This window comes from Thyridium curvatum (assembly GCF_004353045.1).
Source record: "Thyridium curvatum strain D216 chromosome Unknown NODE_40_length_362384_cov_81.811220, whole genome shotgun sequence".
Taxonomy (NCBI): domain Eukaryota; kingdom Fungi; phylum Ascomycota; class Sordariomycetes; order Thyridiales; family Thyridiaceae; genus Thyridium; species Thyridium curvatum.
In genome coordinates this window covers 341,357-362,384 of record NW_022156795.1, presented here as the reverse complement: position 1 = coordinate 362,384, position 21,028 = coordinate 341,357, and the positions used below count along the sequence as shown (strand labels likewise).

General features: G+C 55.1%; 10 protein-coding genes across 10 annotated transcripts; 7 read left to right on the top strand and 3 right to left on the bottom strand.

Moving 5' to 3' along the window:
* Positions 1 to 938: 938 nt before the first annotated feature.
* E0L32_006913 (uncharacterized protein) lies at positions 939 to 2,225 on the top strand (the record flags this gene model as incomplete). The annotated part of the gene is made up of 1 exon (XM_031141598.1): positions 939 to 2,225. One exon carries the CDS (start codon positions 939 to 941, stop codon positions 2,223 to 2,225), a length of 1,287 nt encoding a protein of 428 aa, XP_030994212.1.
* A 365-nt stretch (positions 2,226 to 2,590) lies between these two features.
* Positions 2,591 to 3,649, top strand: E0L32_006912 (uncharacterized protein; the record flags this gene model as incomplete). Its single annotated transcript, XM_031141597.1, has 1 exon — positions 2,591 to 3,649. One exon carries the CDS (start codon positions 2,591 to 2,593, stop codon positions 3,647 to 3,649), a length of 1,059 nt encoding a protein of 352 aa, XP_030994211.1.
* Positions 3,650 to 3,769: 120 nt separating this feature from the next.
* E0L32_006911 (uncharacterized protein) lies at positions 3,770 to 5,104 on the top strand (the record flags this gene model as incomplete). The annotated part of the gene is made up of 1 exon (XM_031141596.1): positions 3,770 to 5,104. The coding sequence occupies one exon, from the start codon at positions 3,770 to 3,772 to the stop codon at positions 5,102 to 5,104; it is 1,335 nt and encodes a 444-aa protein (XP_030994210.1).
* Positions 5,105 to 5,521: 417 nt separating this feature from the next.
* On the bottom strand, positions 5,522 to 7,428 carry E0L32_006910 (uncharacterized protein; the record flags this gene model as incomplete). Its single annotated transcript, XM_031141595.1, has 4 exons — positions 5,522 to 6,536; positions 6,610 to 6,722; positions 6,803 to 6,851; positions 7,025 to 7,428. 4 exons carry the CDS (start codon positions 7,426 to 7,428, stop codon positions 5,522 to 5,524), a joined length of 1,581 nt encoding a protein of 526 aa, XP_030994209.1.
* Positions 7,429 to 9,437: 2,009 nt separating this feature from the next.
* E0L32_006909 (uncharacterized protein) lies at positions 9,438 to 10,491 on the top strand (the record flags this gene model as incomplete). The annotated part of the gene is made up of 3 exons (XM_031141594.1): positions 9,438 to 9,460; positions 9,544 to 10,027; positions 10,102 to 10,491. 3 exons carry the CDS (start codon positions 9,438 to 9,440, stop codon positions 10,489 to 10,491), a joined length of 897 nt encoding a protein of 298 aa, XP_030994208.1.
* A 77-nt stretch (positions 10,492 to 10,568) lies between these two features.
* Positions 10,569 to 11,141, bottom strand: E0L32_006908 (uncharacterized protein; the record flags this gene model as incomplete). The annotated part of the gene is made up of 1 exon (XM_031141593.1): positions 10,569 to 11,141. One exon carries the CDS (start codon positions 11,139 to 11,141, stop codon positions 10,569 to 10,571), a length of 573 nt encoding a protein of 190 aa, XP_030994207.1.
* A 333-nt stretch (positions 11,142 to 11,474) lies between these two features.
* E0L32_006907 (uncharacterized protein) lies at positions 11,475 to 11,766 on the top strand (the record flags this gene model as incomplete). The annotated part of the gene is made up of 2 exons (XM_031141592.1): positions 11,475 to 11,680; positions 11,742 to 11,766. 2 exons carry the CDS (start codon positions 11,475 to 11,477, stop codon positions 11,764 to 11,766), a joined length of 231 nt encoding a protein of 76 aa, XP_030994206.1.
* A 372-nt stretch (positions 11,767 to 12,138) lies between these two features.
* On the bottom strand, positions 12,139 to 13,391 carry E0L32_006906 (uncharacterized protein; the record flags this gene model as incomplete). The annotated part of the gene is made up of 2 exons (XM_031141591.1): positions 12,139 to 13,247; positions 13,319 to 13,391. 2 exons carry the CDS (start codon positions 13,389 to 13,391, stop codon positions 12,139 to 12,141), a joined length of 1,182 nt encoding a protein of 393 aa, XP_030994205.1.
* Positions 13,392 to 13,780: 389 nt separating this feature from the next.
* Positions 13,781 to 15,889, top strand: E0L32_006905 (uncharacterized protein; the record flags this gene model as incomplete). The annotated part of the gene is made up of 1 exon (XM_031141589.1): positions 13,781 to 15,889. The coding sequence occupies one exon, from the start codon at positions 13,781 to 13,783 to the stop codon at positions 15,887 to 15,889; it is 2,109 nt and encodes a 702-aa protein (XP_030994204.1).
* Positions 15,890 to 18,332: 2,443 nt separating this feature from the next.
* On the top strand, positions 18,333 to 21,019 carry E0L32_006904 (uncharacterized protein; the record flags this gene model as incomplete). The annotated part of the gene is made up of 2 exons (XM_031141588.1): positions 18,333 to 19,029; positions 19,086 to 21,019. The coding sequence occupies 2 exons, from the start codon at positions 18,333 to 18,335 to the stop codon at positions 21,017 to 21,019; spliced, it is 2,631 nt and encodes an 876-aa protein (XP_030994203.1).
* Positions 21,020 to 21,028: the final 9 nt, after the last annotated feature.

The window sequence follows — 21,028 nt, the reverse complement described above, 5'->3', positions numbered from 1 at the left end:
GGGGGGGGGGGGGGGGGGGGCAGTCAATCTGAAAATGGCAAAGTGAATAGGCTTCCCTGTACACGAAGTTACTTCGTATCTAGTGACCATCTATGTCAGTTTGCTTTTCTCGTCTCTAAGAGATTACTAATGGCGCCAACCCCCCCCCTGATCGAGTATTCCTTGGGAAGTGGCGAGGTTTCTACCAGCTGGATATTGAAATAGACAATGTTTTGTCAGTCCGGCTACATTGGGAAAAGCAAGGTATGTCTATAGAGTGCTTCAACGGCATCAGCGTATGTAACTGCATCTTCCGCCGTTCAGTTACTTGCGATTGTATTGTTCAGTCTCACTCAATGGATGGACAATGAGTCGTGCCTAGGCTTCGCAACGTTACTCGGCAGCCTCAAGCTGTCAGGATGTCCACTTTCCACTCAGTCGGAGAATACCGCCGAGGATTGAAGTAACATTCTCCCGAGTCGTCTTCTATATATAATACCCATAATAAATAACCTGACAGAGATGCTAAGACGGATTTGCCCTCAAGTATTTTTGTCTAATCTTGAATAAAGGTCAATGATATGGTGGATGGTTCTGTCTCGGCGATGGCTCGCTGCGTAGCGGGAGGCAAATCAAACCCCCGATCTGTGGAGTGTACCCCAACGGGCCTACGGCAGTTGGAGATATTGACACTCAGGCTCAATAGCCAGCACTTGTCGACACCAGACATCGGTAATTGTTCCCGTGCGGGGTTGAAGGATCTGGCTCCGAACCCCGGATTTATTCAGGACTATTACGGAACGGAGTGAGATACAGTCTTTTTCTCACCGACATTGAAGAATCCATCATTTGACGTCCATCACATAACACCTGTGATGTACGGGAAATAACATTGGTGTTACAATCGGACGTATAACTTGTCACGTCGTATTTTCTTATCCCACTTCCGGCCCTCCATCATGCCAGACAAGATTCCCAGGCTCCCGCCTTCGGGCATCAAGGTCATCGTTGTCGGCGCTGGCTTCGGTGGGCTTGCTGCCGCTATTGAGTGCGACCGCAAGGGCCACTCCGTCGTGCTCTACGAGAAAGCGGCAGACGTCGAGGAGCTGCAGCGCATCGGCGATATCATCTCCTTCGACCCTAACGGCAGCCGCTGCTTTGAGCGTTGGCCGGGAGTTGTTCCTGCGCTCGAGAAGGTCATGCGGAGGACCGATTCCATCTCCTTCTACGACTGGAAGGGCAAATTCGTCACGACGCAGTCGTTCGAGAAGGAAAAGGCCTGGGGCAAGCGCATCAACGCGCACCGCGGCGCGATACACCAGGTCATTTGGGACCATATCAAGGAACGTGGGACCATCGACATACACCTGAACCAGAGAGTGACAGACTATTTCGAGGATGAGAACGGGGCTGGGGTCATGGTGAATGGGAAGAAGGTCACTGCCGACGTGGTGATTGCTTCCGAGGGCGTACGGTCGCGTGGCCGCAAGATCGTTCTGGGTTTCGACGACAAGCCCAAGTCATCTGGCTATGCCGTCTATCGGGCATGGTTCCCTGCCGACAAGCTGGCAAAGAACCCTATTACGAAACACTTGGTCGAGAACGGCGACACCCACAGCGGTTGGATCGGGCGCGACATCCACTTTCTGGCATCGTCCTTGAAGGGCGGAAAGGAGTTCAACTGGGTGTTTACCCATATCGATGATGGGAACATTGAAGAAAGCTGGCAATTCCCTGGCAAAGTGGAGGAGGCGCTGCGGTATCTTGAAGGCTGGGATCCTGTCGTTCTCGAACTCGTCAAGGCCACACCTGAGGGAAGACTGATTGATCACAAGCTGGTATACCGAAGCCCTCTTCCCACCTTCATCTCTCCCAAAGCCAAGATCGCGCTGATCGGCGACTCCGCACACCCGTTCCTTCCAACCTCTATCCAGGGTGCCAGCCAATCCATCGAGGATGGTGTGACCCTGGCCACTTGTCTCGAACTGAGCGGGAAAGGGAAGATCTCCGAGGCGCTGAGGGCCTACGAGAAGATCAGGTATGATCGAGTCCACAAAGCTCAGGCAACGGGTGTATCCACCCGTGAGCGTTGGCACCACGCGAACTGGGATGAGATATGGAAGAACCCAGAGTCGATACACTTAGTTCGGGAAGCATGGCTCCTCAACTTTGATGCAGAGAAGCACGCATACGAAATGTATCCCAAGGCGGTGGCAAAGTTGAACCAAGAAAAGGCTCGTCTTTAAGGAGCCCTCGGCAAATACCTACCTTTGTTCGTACACTCGAACCTTTATCCCTTTAGACGCCGTAGGAACACATCATGTGCAACTATTGCCCTCTTCAATAAGAAATCCGGATCGATCAGTGGATGAAAAATACTGGAGGGAGTGTTCCTACAGCGTTTAAAGGGATAAGCGACGTGCATAGATGTGCACTTTTAGGCATCCATTAAACTGCCTGATACCTTGCTGCCTAGAACCTGCTCAATGCTCATCCTTCAGACTAGTGATGGTGATGTTGATGAATATCCGACAAACAATTCATACTGATGATTTTCTAACCTGTATTGCCTAATCAAACTTGTAATATCATCTCCTTGACGCCCATAACGATGCCCCAGGGAACCTCGGATTGTTTCCGCTACAAGTCACTACAGGGAGTCGGCGCAATCAGACTCTTAGCGCTGCAGCCATCTCCTGAACAACAAGAACCTCTCTCCGGGGCACTGGTTCACACCACTCTTGATGAGTGCCTTGATGATTTGATTGGAGGATATACGGCCTTATCTTATGTTTGGGGTTTGCCGGACAAGACTCATTCGATCCATCTAGGCCAGGATGAAGTCCAAATTACTGCCAGCCTAGACGCGAGCCTCCGGGCCCTGCGTGATCGAGCGAGAGTTCACCTCATTTGGGCAGACGCGCTCTGCATTAATCAGGACGACATTCCAGAGCGCAATGTACAGGTCTCCATGATGGGACAGATCTACTGGACCGCACGAAATACTGTAATTTATTTGGGGGAGGAAACTGAAGCAACTGCTATCATCTTGACAGCTGCGCAGCGTAGACACACGCTGGATGAGCAGGCAGTGGGAACCGTGAGCCGTCTTCATGACGAAGTAGCCGAAGACTACATCGGTTTCAACTTCCAGCAAGATGAGCAAGACGAGCAAGACGAGAAAGTTGGAGGTCCCGACTCACCTGTTTCCTTTGTAGAATCATCAAAGGCGACAGACGCGTTCGATGCGAAACATGAATTGTCAAAGGTTTTGAGGCAGGCGGCTCAGATGGACCTGCTCCGTCGTCCTTGGTTTCACAGAGTCTGGATATACCAAGAATTGGTCCTTTCGAGGCAGCCTTGGGTGCAGTGCGGTCAACAGCGAGTTTGGTGGTCTGACTTGTGCAATTTGTTGCTCCCAGTGATCGGCGACTCATTTGGGGACTCGTTTGTCAAGGACATGGATGATGTCCGCTGCAGTTTTCATTCCAGCGGGCAGGGAAAGCTTGGGATGAGGGGCTGGGGTCTCAGAGACCTCTGGGAGGGTAATCGACCTCTTTGGGAGATCCTCCATTCTAGGCGTGGGAGCCAGGCCACGGATCCGAGAGATATGGTTTTTGGATTCATGTCGCTCCATTCGGACCGGGATCGCGTAATGAGACGAATCTGAATCGACTACTCCCGGAGCCTCGAAGATGTCTTTCTCTCTGCAGCCAAATACGTGCTGGAGAGCGTGGCATCCCCCCACAAAGCCCTTGATGTCCTCACCCAATCAATCACAAATTCTAGAATGCGCGAGAGACTGCCTTCTTGGGTTCCGGACTGGGGAGTTCAAATTCCCGACTATTCGCCTTTCTTCAAGCAGAAGCCATCGACGCCTCATGAGCCCTTATGTACTGCGGACAAAGTCCTTGTGTTCGCACCGCTGGGCTACCGGACTGTCAAAGACATCAGCGCAGTCTTGCCGCACTGGTCGGAATACCCTCCAGACTTCTTGGCGGAGTTAAAAAGTTGGCGAACAGTTGATGAGAACGCGCGAGACTCACTAAGAGAACATCAAGGGTGGGATCCACTGAAGAAATCGGGAATGTGGAAATTGCCCAAGTTCATAGAGGATAACAAGCAATGGCGCAATGTCATGCGAAAAGTCTGGAAGGGGTTTGTCCAACCTCTGAAACCGCACGACGAACAGGCATTCGTATATGAGCAGTTGATGCATTCCATGGACCTCGGCCATTTGTACTGGCTTGTGGACAGATATTTCCCCAGGGAGGAAGATGAGAATCAGTCCTCGCTGGAAGAGGACTGCCCAGGGCGGCAGTTCCGTCTCTACAGGGGCGAAGATGATAACTTGAGCTTTATCACCGCGGATGCCCGCCCTCGAGATTTGGTAGTCGATGCGTGCTCCTTCCGACCTCCCAAAGGATCTATTACTGGGATCCACGGGGAAGGTCTAGTTCAAACGATCAAGTGCACGAACTTCTTGGATAGGGGTATGGGGAGTAGTAAGGAACGGTTCGCAACACATAACCAACGGACCTTCTTTCTTGACCGCGGGGGCACATTAATCATCAGGCCAAGCCCTCAGAGTGCAGACGACAATCTTGATCATGCTATCAGAACAGACTTCATAGATGAGGTCAAGCTTCGAAATGGAGTGGATGTCGCTACTCCGGACCCGGAGTGCTGGAACATCCACTTATGTCATTTCATACTGGTTGGACGGCACGACGAACATGATGAAGAGCCGCTCTATCGCTGTTGGTGGGACTCCGGAATGGATGCATGGTACGATAAGGGCGGTAAGCCTGTCAAAGCAACACAGGCCGAAGGCTTCACCAGCGCGACGGATGGGATGCCCTGGCCGGAGCCGCTGGCATCCACCGTTGATGAGTATTGGGAGGATGCAAACGTAAACTTTGGGTATCGAAGTCAAGTTCCGGCGGCTGAGTCTCACGCCTCAAATTGGAGGGAAACCACCAGTGATTACGTTCAAGGATGCGAAAATGGGAGTTGTGATCAACGGCGCCATCTTTGGAAGCCTTTCTTGCAGTGGACATCCTTGGGTTGGGAGCACAAGGGTTACTGTCGACCGCAGCAACAATATCGCAAGGCGAAAGGGTAGCTGTCGGGGGCGCTGGGTGGACGCTAGTTGACACACAGAAACACCATGTTTGCTGGGCATTGACACATCGTGGACCGGGCGGGATGCTCGAATGGACCAGAACAGGAAGGGTTTGCCCGTCAGCGGTCCACATGGGCAAAGTTTGGGAATGCCCACTGGTTCTGGGGATCCAGCGGGGTATCCGGGTCTGTGTCTCCGTCTTTATTTAAGACTCCCATTTCCCCCAAAATCTCCAATGGCATTCACGCTCGTCCCATTTACGGGGTCAGTGGACGTCTCAATTCTCTTCTTCTAGAGCTTCTGCTATCCAAGGCAAATAAAGGGGCCCGAGCATATAGCAAGATTGAACCTTTCACGCGATGAGGACCCTCTGGTGAGCTACATCCACACATCATACGCTTGCTGAGCATCGCCACTCTACGCACTCCTCCAAACCCTCTTCCACCACGGCATCGACGCCTCGTCCAGCTCGCCCTTCTGCATCTCCTTGACCTCCTCCAGGTCTCTCCTGCGGCCCGACAGCAGGTCGATCTCCTGCAGTCGCCAGAAGCGCGTCTTGAAGATGACCTTGTACACGACGTAGATGATGCCAAACAGCGGCAGCAGGATGTAGGCGTCGACAAAGTTGCCCGCGTTGAAGGGCGACAGCGTCGTCCAGCCCTGGACCAGCGCGAGGAAGACGTTGGCCGCGAGGCCGAAGTAGGCGTTCCACGGGTACCACAGCGACCTGAACGGCAGGTCCTTGGGGTCGAAGCCCTGCGCGCGCCAGGCCGAGCGGAAGCGGATGTGGATGAAGGAGATGGCGCCCCAGACGAGGAAGGTGCTGACGCCGGACAGGTTGACGATGTAGCCGTACGCCTTGCTGGCGCCCGTCGACACGTTCATCATGCTCAGCGCGCCGCAGGCGTTGGTGAAGACGATGGCGGGCACGGGCACGCCGCGCTTGTCCGTCCAGCCGAGGAAGCGCGGGGCCTTGCCGTCCTGCGCCATGAAGAGCAGCGTGCGGCTGCCGATGTAGACGCTCGAGTTGACGGCGCTGAGGCACGTGACGAAGATGAAGGCGTTGATGAGGTGCACGCCGGCCTCCCAGCCGGCGTTCTGGATGGCGATGGTCATGGGCGACTTGAGCGCGCGGCTGCCGCCGTTGATGAGGCCGTCGGCGTTGGCCGGGCAGGTCAGGCCGAAGAAGATGGCCGAGCCCATGTAGACAAAGATGATGCGCCAGAAAACCTGGCGGATGGCGAGGGGCACGGCCACTCGCGGGTTCTTGGTCTCGGTGGCCGCAACGGCGACCGACTCGACGCCTGCGTAAAAGGTCGAGCAGAAGACGAAGACGGTGGCGACGCCGCGGAAGCCGTCGACAAAGGCGCCCGGGTCGTGCCAGTACTTGCCGCCGATCGCTGGCGCGCCATGGACGCCTCCGGACACGTAGCTGCGTGATGGATTTGTCAGGACGAGTCTCTCTCCCGCCACAATTTGGGTGCGCGATGCGGTGGCACACTTACATGATGGAGAAGAAGAAATATGCTACAAGACCTCCCAGTTTCAGCAGGGCAAGCCAAAACTCGGCCTCGCCAAAAGTCTCTACTCCGAGTAGTTGGAAGATGAGAAAAGCAGTCTATTTCCACAAGGTCAGCCCATCCGGACCCCCGTCTTCATTTTTTGCGCGCGTGTTTCCTGGGCCACAGCAAAACTCACCCAGAACAGCAGGAAATAGCCCCAGATGGGCACTTTATCGCTCCAAAAACTGAAGATGCTCGTTATAGCATTATATTCATTTGCCAGAACCGCGAACCTGTTGTTTTTTCAGGTCGGACCCCCTCATGTTAGCGAGGCTGTTGGTGTACGTCGCAGATCCCAGTGCGCCCGCCCAACAGATATCGGACACGGGAAAAGTAAGGAGACCCAAGAGAAACGCACCATATGATGAAATAATTCCAGCCCACAGCGACGCCAAAGGCCTTGTCGACCATCCTGTCCGCCAGGGCGGTGAACGCGCCGCCGCTCGGGTACAACGTCGTCAGCTCGCCGAGGCTCTGCATGACGCTGAAGGCGATGATGCCGATGACGCCGAAGCCGATGACCAGGGACGCGGGGCCGCCCGACGAGAGGGCGCCGCCGGAGCCGACGAGCAGGCCCGGGCCGATGATGCCCGCCAGCGCCATCATGCTGAGGTGCCGCGTCTTGAGGCCGCGCTTGACGCCCGAGTGCGGGTCGATGGCCGCGAAGTCGCCGCTCTCCTCGTCGGTCGACTCCTCGAGGCGCCGGCCGTCCTCTGGCTGCGCCGTCTTCTTGACGCCGCCATGCTGGTACGCTGGGTCCATGGCCGCGGGTGATATTCGCCTTGTCTCTGGGCTGGAGTTGGGACCGCTCACTCTAGGTATCTCTGTGGACGAAAGGAGACGGCAGCCCAGGAGCAAACAGCGATGTTATGGGAGGTTTGCGTGCCGGGGGAGGATAGTGTCGTAGGAAAGAGAGCAGGAGGCACTGGCAGGGCGTTCAATACCTATATGCGGGAGATTTACCCGTTTTTATTTTTTTCATGGCGCGCCACCTTGGGATCGCCCTTGTCACGACGTCGAGCTAGAGCTCGAAATGCTGGAACAAAAGACGCATCCCGGGTTTTAGGTGGTGTTAAGGGCGGGCCCTCCAACTCCATCGCCTCGGTCTAGCTCAACTGCGCTCTTCAAAGAGCTCGAGACACGGCCAATAAGCTCAAGTCTTCGGACGGTCTGGTGTGCCCTCCGCCGGTTCTGTGCCTAGTGCTCTTGGCTACTTATCAGAAGCAGGCCGAAGAACGAGTAAAACAACGTGGTTCTCGAGGCACATCTCGCCATGAAGGGACCTCGGGGAGCATGGTTCAGAGCCCTAGAGGGTTGACAATGGCGGAATCGACCCTGTCGATGATGACATAGCGCCTCGTTTGGGCTAACTGGGGGTACCTGGAAACCGCCCATTGGCCCCGGAACAGGTCACAACATCGAGTAAGCCTCTCGCCAGATGTCCCAAGCTATCGGTTTACGGTGTAGCGTGGGGAGTGCTGGTGGGGGTTTGGAACCGTGCCGTGCGTGTCTAGCGAGTCAAGATGGAGCGTAGACGACTTGGCAGCGGGGTTTCCAGTGGACCTCTTTTTGAGGCAGCCGCTGTACGCATCGGTTTTTAATTTATCTCCAGTGTCTGTCCTGTACGAGTCAAATCAAGTGTCGATACTGGATGGCACAAGGCCTGGTCTGGCTGAAGCCTCAATCTTATTGGTCCATATATCGAACCGCTCGCTGTTGATGCTCTCTCGAACAGTATCGTAGTGAAAAGCTCGAGCCTCTTGCTATCTACATGTGTAGCACTTTTGTGTGTGCATGCGGCGGGTTGCCCATTTCGGTCAGCCTGATGATGAAAGATGTCAGGGTGGCTTTCCCCGCTCACTATCCATGCACGGCAGTCGCAGCGTGCGTGCGGTGCCAGTCAGGCATGACAGCCTGGTCAAGTGATGATTGCTTCTAATACTCGATGCCGCGCTGGCTGAGTGCGCCTTGAATGAGCCAGGAGAGACGTCGTGGAGGCACGAAATGTCCGTGTCATGCACGCCAGCGTAGATGAGAAGTCTGGTTAAGCTCTGAGCAGTATGACAAACCTACAGTGGATAGTCGCACTGCTTGGCTCCTCGGGCCTTTGCTGACCGGAAGCCATATCCCATTTATTTGGTTGGTTGGTGGTTTGAAAGCATGTCTTGCGCTTCTCGCCCAATGCTTTGCGCCAGGAACAGGTATGGCTCGAGGCTGATCCTGGAACGAAGGAGTACCTAAGATAATGTGTCTCGGTCGATCATCACGCCCCTCGAATTGAATAGTAAAACTCGATCAAAGCGGAACGTAAAAGATGCGGTGTATCAAACTGTGGTATAAGACCAATGTTCCTACGTAATTTGGACGTGACAGTACCATTAATCAGCTTAATTCGGCCCTTCCTCTCAACGAACACTCCGCCATGGAGAACGTTGCCCACAGTCTGAGCGTCCTCTGGATTCTCGATGGCCCATGCGACGTCACCGCGCCAGTCCCAATGGATGTCGGGAGCTGCTAAGAAACGGCGTCGTCGTGGGAGGAGCGGGGGGAACAGCTAGGGAAAGACCCCACGAATGACCCGCCACCAAGGTGAACAGTATTTCATCATACATTCGACATGAGGCGACGAAACTTGTGGGACAACGGGAATAAACTCATTGTTCTCCCAACTGACCAGCTTCTTGTACTTCGTCCTCCTGTGATACATCTCAATTCCTCCTTAGAACAGCCTACACATTAAGCGCAATTGATCGACTGAAGAGAGCAACACAATGGCAAGCACACAGAACACCAGGTGAGAGCTCCCAATGCAGTCATGAAGCGATCTGCCCGACGCGATTTCGCGAGAGTAATTTGCTAACAAATTCGAAAACGTAGCAAAACCTTCAAGCTCAACACGGGCGCCTCCATCCCCGCCGTCGGCCTCGGCACATGGCAGTCCCAGCCCAACGAGGTCAAGAACGCCGTCGAGTGGGCGCTCGCCAAGGGCTACCGGCACATCGACACGGCGCTGGCCTACGGCAACGAGGCCGAGGTGGGCGCCGGCATCAAGGCCTCGGGCGTCCCGCGCGACCAGATCTGGCTGACGACCAAGCTCGACAACACCTGGCACAAGCACGTCCAGGACGGCATCGACTCGAGCCTCAAGAGCCTCGGCACCGACTACGTCGACCTCTACCTCATGCACTGGCCCTCGAGCACCGACCCGGACGACAGGAAGAAGCACTATGCCGACTGGGACTTTGTCGACACCTGGCGCGAGATGCAGAAGCTCGTCGACACGGGCAAGGTGCGCAACATTGGCGTCAGCAACTTTGCCATCAAGAACCTCGAGAAGCTGCTGTCTGCTGAGAGCACCAAGGTAAGTTGTTTCGCGCCTGCCACTTGATCTGTTCGTCAAAAGGCGAAATGCTGACTCTGGCACTCGTCCTCAAGATCGTACCTGCCGTGAACCAGGTCGAGCTTCACCCGTGCAACCCCTCACCAAAGCTTATCGACTATTGCAAGTCCAAGGGCATCCACGTCACAGCCTACTCGCCCCTGGGCAGCACCGACTCCCCGCTGTACAAGAACGAGCAGATCTTGTCCGTGGCCAAGGCCAAGGGCAAGACCCCTCAGCAGGTCCTGATCATGTGGGGTCTGCAGCGCGACTACAGCGTCCTGCCCAAGTCGGTCACCAAGGAGCGCATCGAGGCGAACTTTGACCTAGACGGTTGGAGCCTGTCCGATGACGAGGTCTCCAAGATCTCAAACATTCCCGACCGCTTCAAAGTCTGCACTGATGGCTGGCTCCCTGTCAAGGTCTTCTTTGGCGACGACGAGTAAGCGCTGCCAGCGAGGGCGGGGTCGTCTTCGATAGAGATAGCTTTGTGTATCAATAATCAATAAAAAGTTTCTGATATTCAAAGATTTGGCTGGCTTGATTCATCCTTCAACACCTCGGCTACGGCCGTGCGTATCTTGGCCGCGACCTCGACAGCTTCGTCGTCGTCCAGTTCCGCGCGCTGTCCGCGACCAAACATTGTGAATTGCGAGCTCCACCGACCCTGCTCTCTCAGCTCTGGCCGGGGAATAATGTGGAAATGGCAGTGCGGTACGACCTGCGCGGCCGCTGCGCCATTGTTCTGGACGACGTTCCAGTCGTGTACCCCCGTCGCCTTGCTGATTGCAGCAGAGAGTATGCGTAGCCAGTACCCCAGCTGGGCAGACTCCTCCGCCGATACCTCTGTGAGCTTTTGTCGGTGCTTGCGAGGGCAGAGCAGGACGTGTCCTCGAGATAGTGGCAGGATATCGAGGAACGCGACGACGATGGGTGTGGAGAGAATGACGAAGGCTGCGGGCTGGGGTTCGGTGCTAGCAGGGCTTATCGAAGGATGCGATGCGTGTGGAGGAACAGTCGGGTTGTACGTGGGGAACGTCTTTGCGATGTGACAGAAAGGGCAGCCGTGCTCCAAGGAGACAACCGGCTCGTCCATGATCAAAGGAATGGAATGAACTTTATGAAGCTCGAGATGCGGAAGGATTGCGCAATGTACAAAATACACCGATACAAGCAGACTTAAGGGTGAGTGAAGACGTCACTCGTGCCTCGGCTGCTTGGTCTTTGGGACACGAGCTGACTAATTCTGCCGGATGTTTCTAGCACCGCCTTGTGCGATTAGTGACTATTTTTCTCTTCACCGCCTTTAGTCTTTGTGTCGAGACCTCTATTTCTTAGCCCCTCCATCTCTGTAGGCATCGCAACTCATTCTTTGCAAGCAACATCCGCGTTCTTTGCTACTACGAGAACGAAACTCACCAAAAACATCATGTCGCGCGAAGGCTACCAAGTCCCCACGGCCGCCGGCCAGACCATGGGTCTCTCTGCCCCCAAGGGCTTCAACGACGTCAACGACTCGGGCAACATGCACTACCTCTGTGGTGACTGCGGCATCAAGACCACGCTGCGCCGCACCGACCCTGTCCGATGCAAGGAGTGTGGATGCCGTGTGTTGTACAAGGAGCGCACCAAGAGGTGAGTAAAGTCATCGTCGCCCTTGGAGAGTATTGGCGGGGATGCTAACTAGTTGATTCAGAATGGTTCAGTTCGAGGCTCGTTGAGCGACGACTCATTCGATGACGAGTGACCGAAGGGTCCTCAAAAAAAGGGCAGACATACAACACTGGCATTTCATGGTGGTAGAGGAGTTCGAGGGCTAAGAATGAGCAGCATGTCATTTTACGGTGTGGGAAGGGTGGTCATCAAAGATACCGATGAACGGATCCCTCCATACATCACTGGGAAGGTCTGGCATAGGAGTTTCGGAGTTCAAATGAAGATCTTTTTCTCTTCATGTTTTCATCTCTATACAATTACCCTAGTAATTGCTGTCCTGGTATCAAACAATCAAAACGCCAATTCATGCAGCATCAATCCATGCACCTAGCCCTGAAAATTTACGCCATGATCCCTCCACTCCGTGCATGCATTCATTACCTCTGTGAATGCAGATATTTGGCAAAGCTTGCGTCTCCCGAGAGTGACTCGTCCCTGTCGGCCATAGCAGCCTCGTATCGAGACTGGAGGCCCTCCCTGTCGAACTCCTCTTCAGGGCCGACATCGTCCGAGTCTTCTCCGTCGCTGGCGACCTCCACGTCGCTGTCCTCGGCGTGCCGTTCAAGCGGGGTCTTGCTCGCATCACCGCTGAAGCTCATGCCCTTCATCATCTTGTCCAGCTCCTTCTCGCGCGCCTTCTTCTTGGCCTCATCGCGGTCCTGTCGGCGCTTCTCGAGCTCAGGCTGGTAGTCGCGACGGAACTCCTCGGCCTTCTCCTGCACTGCGGCAAAGAATTCATCAATGCCCTGACCCGTCATAGAGCTGACGCCAACTACGCTCAGGTGGGCGTAGAACTCTTCCAGCATCATGCTCATGCTGTTGAGCAGGCTGCCCATGTAACCAGTCCCACCCATGTTCTCGCCACCCTCGACGCCACCGAATGCGTTGCTGTTCTCGTCTTCTTGCAGGGCTGCCTGGAAGGCGTCGTAGTCCGTCATCCACTCCTTTGCGAAGCTTGCGTCCTTGATGTCCGTCTTGTTGAAGACCAGGATCATGGGCAGCTTCGTCTTGTATAGGATACTGCAAGCGTACAGCATGTTGCTCATGAAGGTGCTGGTAGAAGCAGTGCGAGGCGTGTCGATAATGTACGCGATCACAGTCGGGAAGCTAGAGGCCAGCGACTCGAGGAGAATAGTGCCCGAAGCTGACCACACAAACACTTCAATCTGACCAGGAGTGTCGACGAGGATGTGCTCAATGGGTTTGCGAGACGGGTTGGCTGGATCTGAAGTCGTCCTCTTCTCCAGCAGGCCGAGAATCTGGTCCACCTTGGTCGCAAAGAGGTTGAGGGACGTTAGGATGCCGCCGTTGGGACCGAGGTTGTACTGCTTCATAACCTCCTTGTAGTTGACTGAATCGCGGATGTCGATGTTGCTGTCGAACGGCACGTTGAGAACGGCGGGGTCAAGGTTGATAACATATGGGGGCTCCTTCTTCGCGTGGAGGTGAGCGTTGATACGTTGCATGAACGTTGTTTTGCCAGATCCTATGAGGCAGTCAGTATTCCTGTTTTCAAGAAGACGTTGGAGATGCTGTACACCAGCGATCAAGACTCACCCGCCATGCCCACACACACTATCGACACCGGCTGGCGCGGCTTGTCGCCCGCTGATGCTGAAGTCGAAGCCATGTTTTTGCAGACTGCGAGTTCTATCTCTACAAAGTAGATGCTGGAGTTGCGTCTGTCGCATTCAAGCTTTTGTCATCGAGAAGAATTTCGATATCAAAGAGCGGGGCCGGGCGGCGACAATGCGCTGAGTCGGGGCCTACTGCAAGCCCCACCAGGCCAAAGTGTGACGCTAAGTCTGCTCATGGTACAGGGACTCGAGGGACTAGGATCACCTTGGAGTGGGCTGGAGCTTCGAAGGTTGGTTCTAGTTAGAGCTCAGTCGCAAAGCGAAAGTTTCTGACATCACATCATACAGCCCGAAGCAAATAGCTGGGTTGCCCTCGGCCAAGTCTGCTGGCAATCACATTTACAATATTTGCGGTTCCGCCATCCGCAAGCATTCATTTCCAATGGATGGGCTAGACGCCTTTGAGAAGTCTCTCGCAGCAGAGAAGGCTGAGAGAGAGCGGGAAGAGCAGGAGAGAGCCGAAAGGAAAGAGAATAAGCACCGGCATCATCACCGACGCGAGAGATCCTCCGACAGAGACCGCAAGTCCAGGCACCATAGGGCTCACGACCGTGAGTCTGACGAAGAGAGACATCGTCATAAGCGATCGCGCCACCACCGGGACGAGGAAGGCGAGTCAAAACATCGCAGTCACAGACATCGAGACAGAGAAGACGGACAACGAGAACGCCGGCGCGACCGGAATGCAGACCCCAACGATCCAGAGTACTTGCAAACGCATGATCCCAAAGAGGACCTCCCGCTCCCTGACGAGGAGAAGACCCCCGAAAAGGAAGGCTTGGTCAGAGATTCATGGATGACTGCACCCTCTGCCATCGACATCGACTATGTCCAGCGGAAGAAGAAAGAACCCACCCCTCCACCGAAGCAGACAGAGCAAAGAGCCATCTCCAGTCGAGAATTGAACTCGGGTATCTTGCAGGATCTTAACGCAGGCAAGACGATCGACGACCTCGACCTGCCGGCCCAACATGATGTCGATTATACATTCGGCGATGCAGGCTCCCAGTGGCGAATGACCAGACTGAATGCAGTATTCACGACGGCCGAGCAGACCGGCCGTCCAGCTGACGAAATTGCTTTGGAGCGTTACGGCAGCCTGCAGGAGTTTGACGACGCTCGGGAGGAGAAGATGGAAATAGATAGGAGAAGGTTATATGGGGAAGGATTCGTTGGCAAAGAGAAACCAACAGGGGAGCTGTACAAGGAACGGAAGAAGGGGCCAGAGCCGAAGGAGGTTGAGGAGCCCGAACCGCAGCAAGGGGTCCCGATGCCTGAGCAGACGCGGGCTGTGCCCATGGACCAGACGGCGCTCAACCGGTTACGTGCGCAAATGATGAAGGCAAAACTGCGCAAAGCGCCCGATGCCGCTAAGCTGGAGGCTGAGTACAACGCAGCCATGGCCACCTTCTCCTCGGGCATCAACAACGACCGTGCAGTGGTTCTTGACGCTTCTCACAACCGCATGCTCGCCGGGCCCAGGGGTGAAGTGAAGAACGTGGAGAACAAACGAGGGCGCGAGCGCGGCCAAGTCGTTGCAAACGAGGACATGAGCATCGAAGACATGGTGCGAGAGGAGCGTCGCACCCGGGGCCAGGTCGGCGGCGAGGGCCTGCGCCTGGCTGAGCGCATCGCCAAGGACGGCAAGTTCGACAACGATCTCGAGTATCTAGACGAAAACGCCGAAAAGCTGGCCAAGAGAGTGCACAAGTCCGAGACGAGCCTCAAGAACGTCGCCGTCAACGAATTCCAGAAGATGAACAAGATCCTCGACAGCTGTCCGCTCTGCCACCACGAGGAGCGCCAGCCGCCCCAGAACCAGCCCATCGCCCCCATCATCTCCCTCGCCACTCGGGTATTCTTGACGCTGCCCACGGAGCCGGAACTGACGGGCGCTGAAGGAGGAGCAGTCATTGTGCCCATCAGCCATCGCAACAACCTCCTCGAGTGTGACGACGATGAATGGGAGGAGATCCGGAACTTCATGAAGTCGCTTACTCGCCTCTTCCACGATCAAGGGAGAGAGGTACTGTTCTACGAGAACGCAGCAGCGCCGCAGCGCCGGCTACATGCTGCCCTCGTCGCCGTGCCCATCCCCTACGACCTGGGCGATACGGCCCCCGCCTTCTTCAGAGAAGCAATGCTCTCGGCCGATGAGGAGTGGTCCCAGCACAAGAAGATCATCGACACGGGCAAGAAGGCTCGCGAGGGTCTGGGCCGTCTGGCTTTCAGGAGGAGCATCGCCAAGGAGATGCCCTACTTTCACGTGTGGTTCAACCTGGATGGGGGGCTGGGCCACGTCGTTGAGGATGCCAGCCGGTGGCCCAAGGGAGACCTCTTCGCAAGGGAGATTATTGGCGGTATGGTAGATGCCGAGCCCGATGTTATCAAGCGGCAGGGTCGTTGGAATCGCAGTGATCCCAGATTAGATGGTTTCAAGAAGCGGTGGAGGAAGTTCGATTGGACCCGAGTCTTAACTGAAGGCCAATGAAGAGCCAGGCTGGAGATATTTGCTAAATCGAAAGAACAATACCCGCTAGAAACATGATTTTGATGCCGAGTTTGCTGCTTCACCCTGTTGTGACTGTGCCACGTTCGTGACACTAGATCGAGCCCAGCCTGGGAGATCATGAGGCTTTTGAGCAACGTGTATCATACCTGGAGCCAGTGGGTTGCTCCCTCTATTTCCCAGACGGGAGATGGGCAGGAAGCATGTATCTGACGTAAAGACCTTTCTTTTCTTCTTCACATCACAGGCAAGCCTGCGATTGCAATGAAAAAATAAGATGCCACCACAGAGTGATGGTGGTTGCGACACCTGGAGGTAGTGTAATACCAGGGCCACGTTCACCGTAGGACCAAGCCGAGAAAAAAGAGGCAAGGTCCATGGTTACTGTTTCCAAAAACTGAAGAGCGTCACACTCGGTTTGATTGAGCAGCATGGGGAGCGGGCATGCTTCCTACTCAAGTGGCGAGGCCCGGGCTTACCCACCGCGAAGTCTTCAGACCTTCCCGGGTTACTGGCGAGGGCCCACCTTGAGGAACCACTGAGCTGAGCGGCCGGGTCTACACCTATTCTTCGAGCCCGGAGGTAGTGTGGTACCGGGACTCGCGGGCACCTCTCTCCCCAGGAGGAACACCCTGAACTAGTTCCAAATATTATCACTCTGCTGTCAGCACACCCAAGGGGGGCTTCACAGTTAGGGCCCTCGATGTTGCCCTCTCCCATTGTTTAAAACAGCCTCCGATCTCGTCCCGGTGTGCGATGGGACGAGAGTCGGCTCGGCCTCCTCCTGCCACAGAGCCCTGGTCCAGGGTCCGTTGGTGCGGGACCAGAGCAGCAAGGTTGGTTATCGTATCACGGCGGCCACTATCTCCATCAGCTGTGACGACACTGAGATTCCGCCCCCGCGGGTCGAGAAGGTCAGGCGCAGCGTCCTTTGGGTCCAGGGACGAGCTGCGGGCGGCCAAGGCGCGAGTTCCAAGCACGAGTGCGAGGGACCGGGCCAGGACCCCCCGAGCCATGTATGCCTATGGCTCGCCGGGGTGGTGGTACAGCATAAGCTGCAGGCCGTGTCGAAAGTGAAGAGGACCCGCACCGCGTTTTTTCCTACGGGTAGCCTGGCATGAGGAGACGATGTGAGCTGGTGGTCAAATGGGCGCAAGGTGACGAGGGGCTGAGAATGTCTGGGCAGGGGCATACTTACCAACACGAGGACTGTTAGCGACTGGATGGGAACACGAGCCCATCAGATGGAAACACGAGTCCAAGATATGGGGTCATGGAAAAACGAGTCCATGATATAAAGGCATGAGACGATGTGGTCGAGATGTCGAGTTAGCAGTGATCTGCAAGTTGTTGGTGGTGAGTTGCTGAGTTGATGAGTTGCTGAGTTGCTGAGTTGAAGTCAAGGCGAGTAGATATTGTGAGGTGCTGCAGAAGGTGAGAAATTGTTGAGGTGGAAGGGAGAGTTGGAACTTGCCTGGATACTCGAAGAGGAGACTTGTGTTGGAATAAAGAGAGGGAAGGAAATGTGGAGGGGAAGGAGAAGGAGGGCAGGTATTTATAGACAGAGCAGAGGGGCCAAGTTGGTGGTTGCCTCAGGAAGTATCGAGGAAATGAGTCGAGACCTTCATGTCCCGAAGTTGACCCGTGAGCTTCATGCCCCGAAGTTGTCCCGAAGTCTTCCCGGCTCGCACCTAGTGACTCTACGCAAGGACCAGTTTCAGTCTATTCCCCTTCTTCTCGCCTTCATCTCACAATCAACCCAGCAGGCCCTTGCGAACTTGGACAACTCACCTTCGACTGAATAATCCAGACGGGATTTTTTGTCAACTGTATACTGTTGTTTGGTTGGAATGATACGTAGTGGCTTAATTGCTATGATGAAGGCGGCCCATGTGCAGACAGTTCTTAATCAACTCTCTATATCAACAGTACCCTGGGCACACTTATCCATGGGGAGCACTGAGTCCAGGCCATCAAACACCCAGCTGTCTCACGTTTAAGTCTGTTCAACATATCAGACATGGCTACGGTGAAGGGTTGTTCGCCAAAGTCATATTATACACTTGACCATTGAGCATACAACGCGGAAAAACACAATCAGATTCATTCTAAGCCAGAAAGCCCGTAAGGCCAGCAACGTCGCCCGCGCTCAATCTCCGACCTTAGTAGTCCTGAACAGAGTGTAGGCAACTGGCAGTGACAAGTAACTTGTTTCATTGGCTTGTGCATTTGTGCATTTGGCCGCAGACATGCATTAGTCTGCTTGGGGTTTATTGGTCCGTCTCAGCCACAGTTCCTATCGCAGGTGACACGAAACTTCAGCTCTGACGAAACCACAAATCGATATGGATCAAAGTCCACAACCTTGACTTCTTTCTAACTTTGTTGCAGTACTTTCTCCATCGCAGTAACCGTTCAAGGCACCATGTCGTCCTCATCCTACGATGTCGCCGCAATCTTGGCGGCACTAGACAACTTCTCCACTCGAGCTGAGCGAGTCCCAAACAACAGAGCTGTGAGGGATTATCTGCTGAACAAAGGCATCTCGGATGCGATTGCCAACCCGCTCTCAAAGAATGAATTCTGTTACTGGAGACAAGAGGAGCTGGATGAAGTGTTCAACAGCCTGCGAGTAACTTCTTCCGAGGTTACGAGCGGGTTGCTCTCCTTCACCATCCAGGGAGATCCCAATGATCCTTCGCTCTTGATCAAGCCCACATTCGAAGAGATAAAACAGTCAGCACGGGCGTTGGGTGCATTGTGCGTGAACAGGAATGGCGAGTTCTGCGTGAATCCGGATGCGGGATATGCAGCCCTATCACACGTGTGGTCTCAAGGTATGGGTGCTGACGACGAAAATCGCGGACTCCACAAGAGTCTTTTGGATCAAGTGTTTGCCCTCGTGGAGCCTCTGGGGATCCGGTGGATATGGACCGACAGTCTCGCCATTCCAGGGGGGAAGAGGGCTCTCAATGTGGCAGAAGAGGAAGTGAAAGCAATTCTGATCAATGCCATGGCCGATATCTATCGAAATGCTAGAACGGTCATCGTCTTTGATGCCCTCTGCCTGAGATTGGACTCTACCGATCCGGAAAAGACGGCGGCAGTCCTCGCCTGTGGAAGTGAGTACTTCCGCAACTGATTCTGGGGAGGATTCATACTGATCATTCTCAAACAGCCTGGGCTACCAGGGTCTGGACCTACCAGGAGATCAAGCTCGCTACAAATGCCGTCATCGCTACGAAAGCTGGGTTCGTCGGATTCGCCGACATGGTTGGTGATCTTGAAAGCAAAGCAAGATCCGAAGTCGGAGAGAACTACTTGGTGGATGCTCCTGGAAAATACCCTAGTCTTTGCAAGACGTTTCGACGCCTGCGGCTCTACGGGGACGATGTCATCTCACTGCCTGACATCGCCATAGGCTGTGGGTACCGCAATGCCTGGGATCCTCTGGACTACGCACGCGCCATGTTTCCTACCTTGCAGCTGAAGTGGCGGCTCGGTGACGGCCTTGACGATGCCATGCAAAAGGTGTACACGGCGCAGAAGAGACACGCGACTCGGCTGGCACTCTTCCATGGCCCGCCGAGGGCATCGTGGCCTGGCTGGGCGCCGGCAACTTTTCCGGGCTTGGTTGACTGCAAGATCAATACTGCAGGGGTGTGGAAGAAGCGAGGCATGTCCAGGAAGTGGCTGACGAGCAAGGTGAGGCGCATTGTCCCGAGCAAGCCAGGGTGTCTCGTGTTGGAGCTGGAGAACGGCCAAGATCCGGGAGCCTACACGGTGGGATTCATCAGTGAAGAGACGCAGAAGAAGAGCCCTGAAAGCGTCCGGGAATTCGAGAAGGCAGTGTCTAACGGATCGGCGTACCTGCTCTCAGACGAGCCTCTCATCCCAAAGAAGACCTTTTCGAGAGTCGGTCTGCTTGTCGAAAGGTTTCCCAAATCGCCAGACTTTGAGGCGTGGGTGTGCCTCACGCTGGCTGTCGGGGAAACAGAAGAGACTTACCTCGCCGAAGAGTTTGAATGGCTTCTTCTGCACGAGAACCCGGTCTCTGAGCGTACAATGAGCGGCAAGGGGGCTTCTGAGCTGAATTACCAGCTGGAATGCAGTAGTCGTTGGGCCAGTCCAGGCCACCAGGGTCGTCTGCCACTGCACCAGGCAGCAGAGAGTGACGATGTTGCCGAGCTCATCTCGGCCCTGACCGCCTCCAACGTCAACGACACTGATGAGAGGAATTGGATGCCTCTCCACTGCGCTGCTAGCGCTGGCAGCACCAGAGCCGTTCGTGTTCTCAAGGACCACGGCGCAGTTCTGAATGCAGCCACCATCGATGGACAGACCCCGCTCATCCTGGCCGTGGAATATGGCCATCAGGACACCGTCTTCGAGCTCATCGAAGCTGGCGTTGACATCAACGATTGCACATACAGTTTAGCGTCCCCGCTGACTGCCGCAATTCGACGAGGCGACGCCGAGATGACCCGGCTTGTCCTCGCCTTGGGTGCTGATCCCTCTCAGCCCGATGGCCTTGGTTTCTTGCCTCTTATCTCTGCTGTCACCGCTTCCGAGCTTAATGAGGATGAGGAAGAGTCTACCGAGTTGCTCGACGCGCTTCTTGAAGCCGGGGCCGAGGTTGATGGTACATCTACTGGCATGGACTTGACCGCACTCGCAGTGGCATCCCGGCAGGGTAGTGTCAGGGCCATGAGCAAGCTGTTGGACGCCGGTGCTAATCCCAATGCTGGCGGCCACAGCTGTCCGCCGATCTATTTTGCTCTTACCTCGCGCAGTTTCGAGGCGGTCCAGATGCTCGTCGAGGCTGGTGCCACGGTGGACGGCGACCGCGTGAGATTCGGGAAGGAGGAATTGACACCAATGATGTGCGCAGCGGAGGCGGGAGATATCAACATCGGGCGGCTTCTGCTGAAGAAGGGCGCAGTGCTTGACGCCACAAGCAGCGGGTTAGAGAACTGGACAGCGCTGCATATCGCGGTGCATCACAAGAACGACTTGTTTGCAAAGTGGCTGACGGAGGAGGCCGGCGCGCGGACAGATATTCGGGATCAGAAGGGAAGGTTGGCGTTCGATATTAGGAACTCGACAGCTTAAGGATAGAGG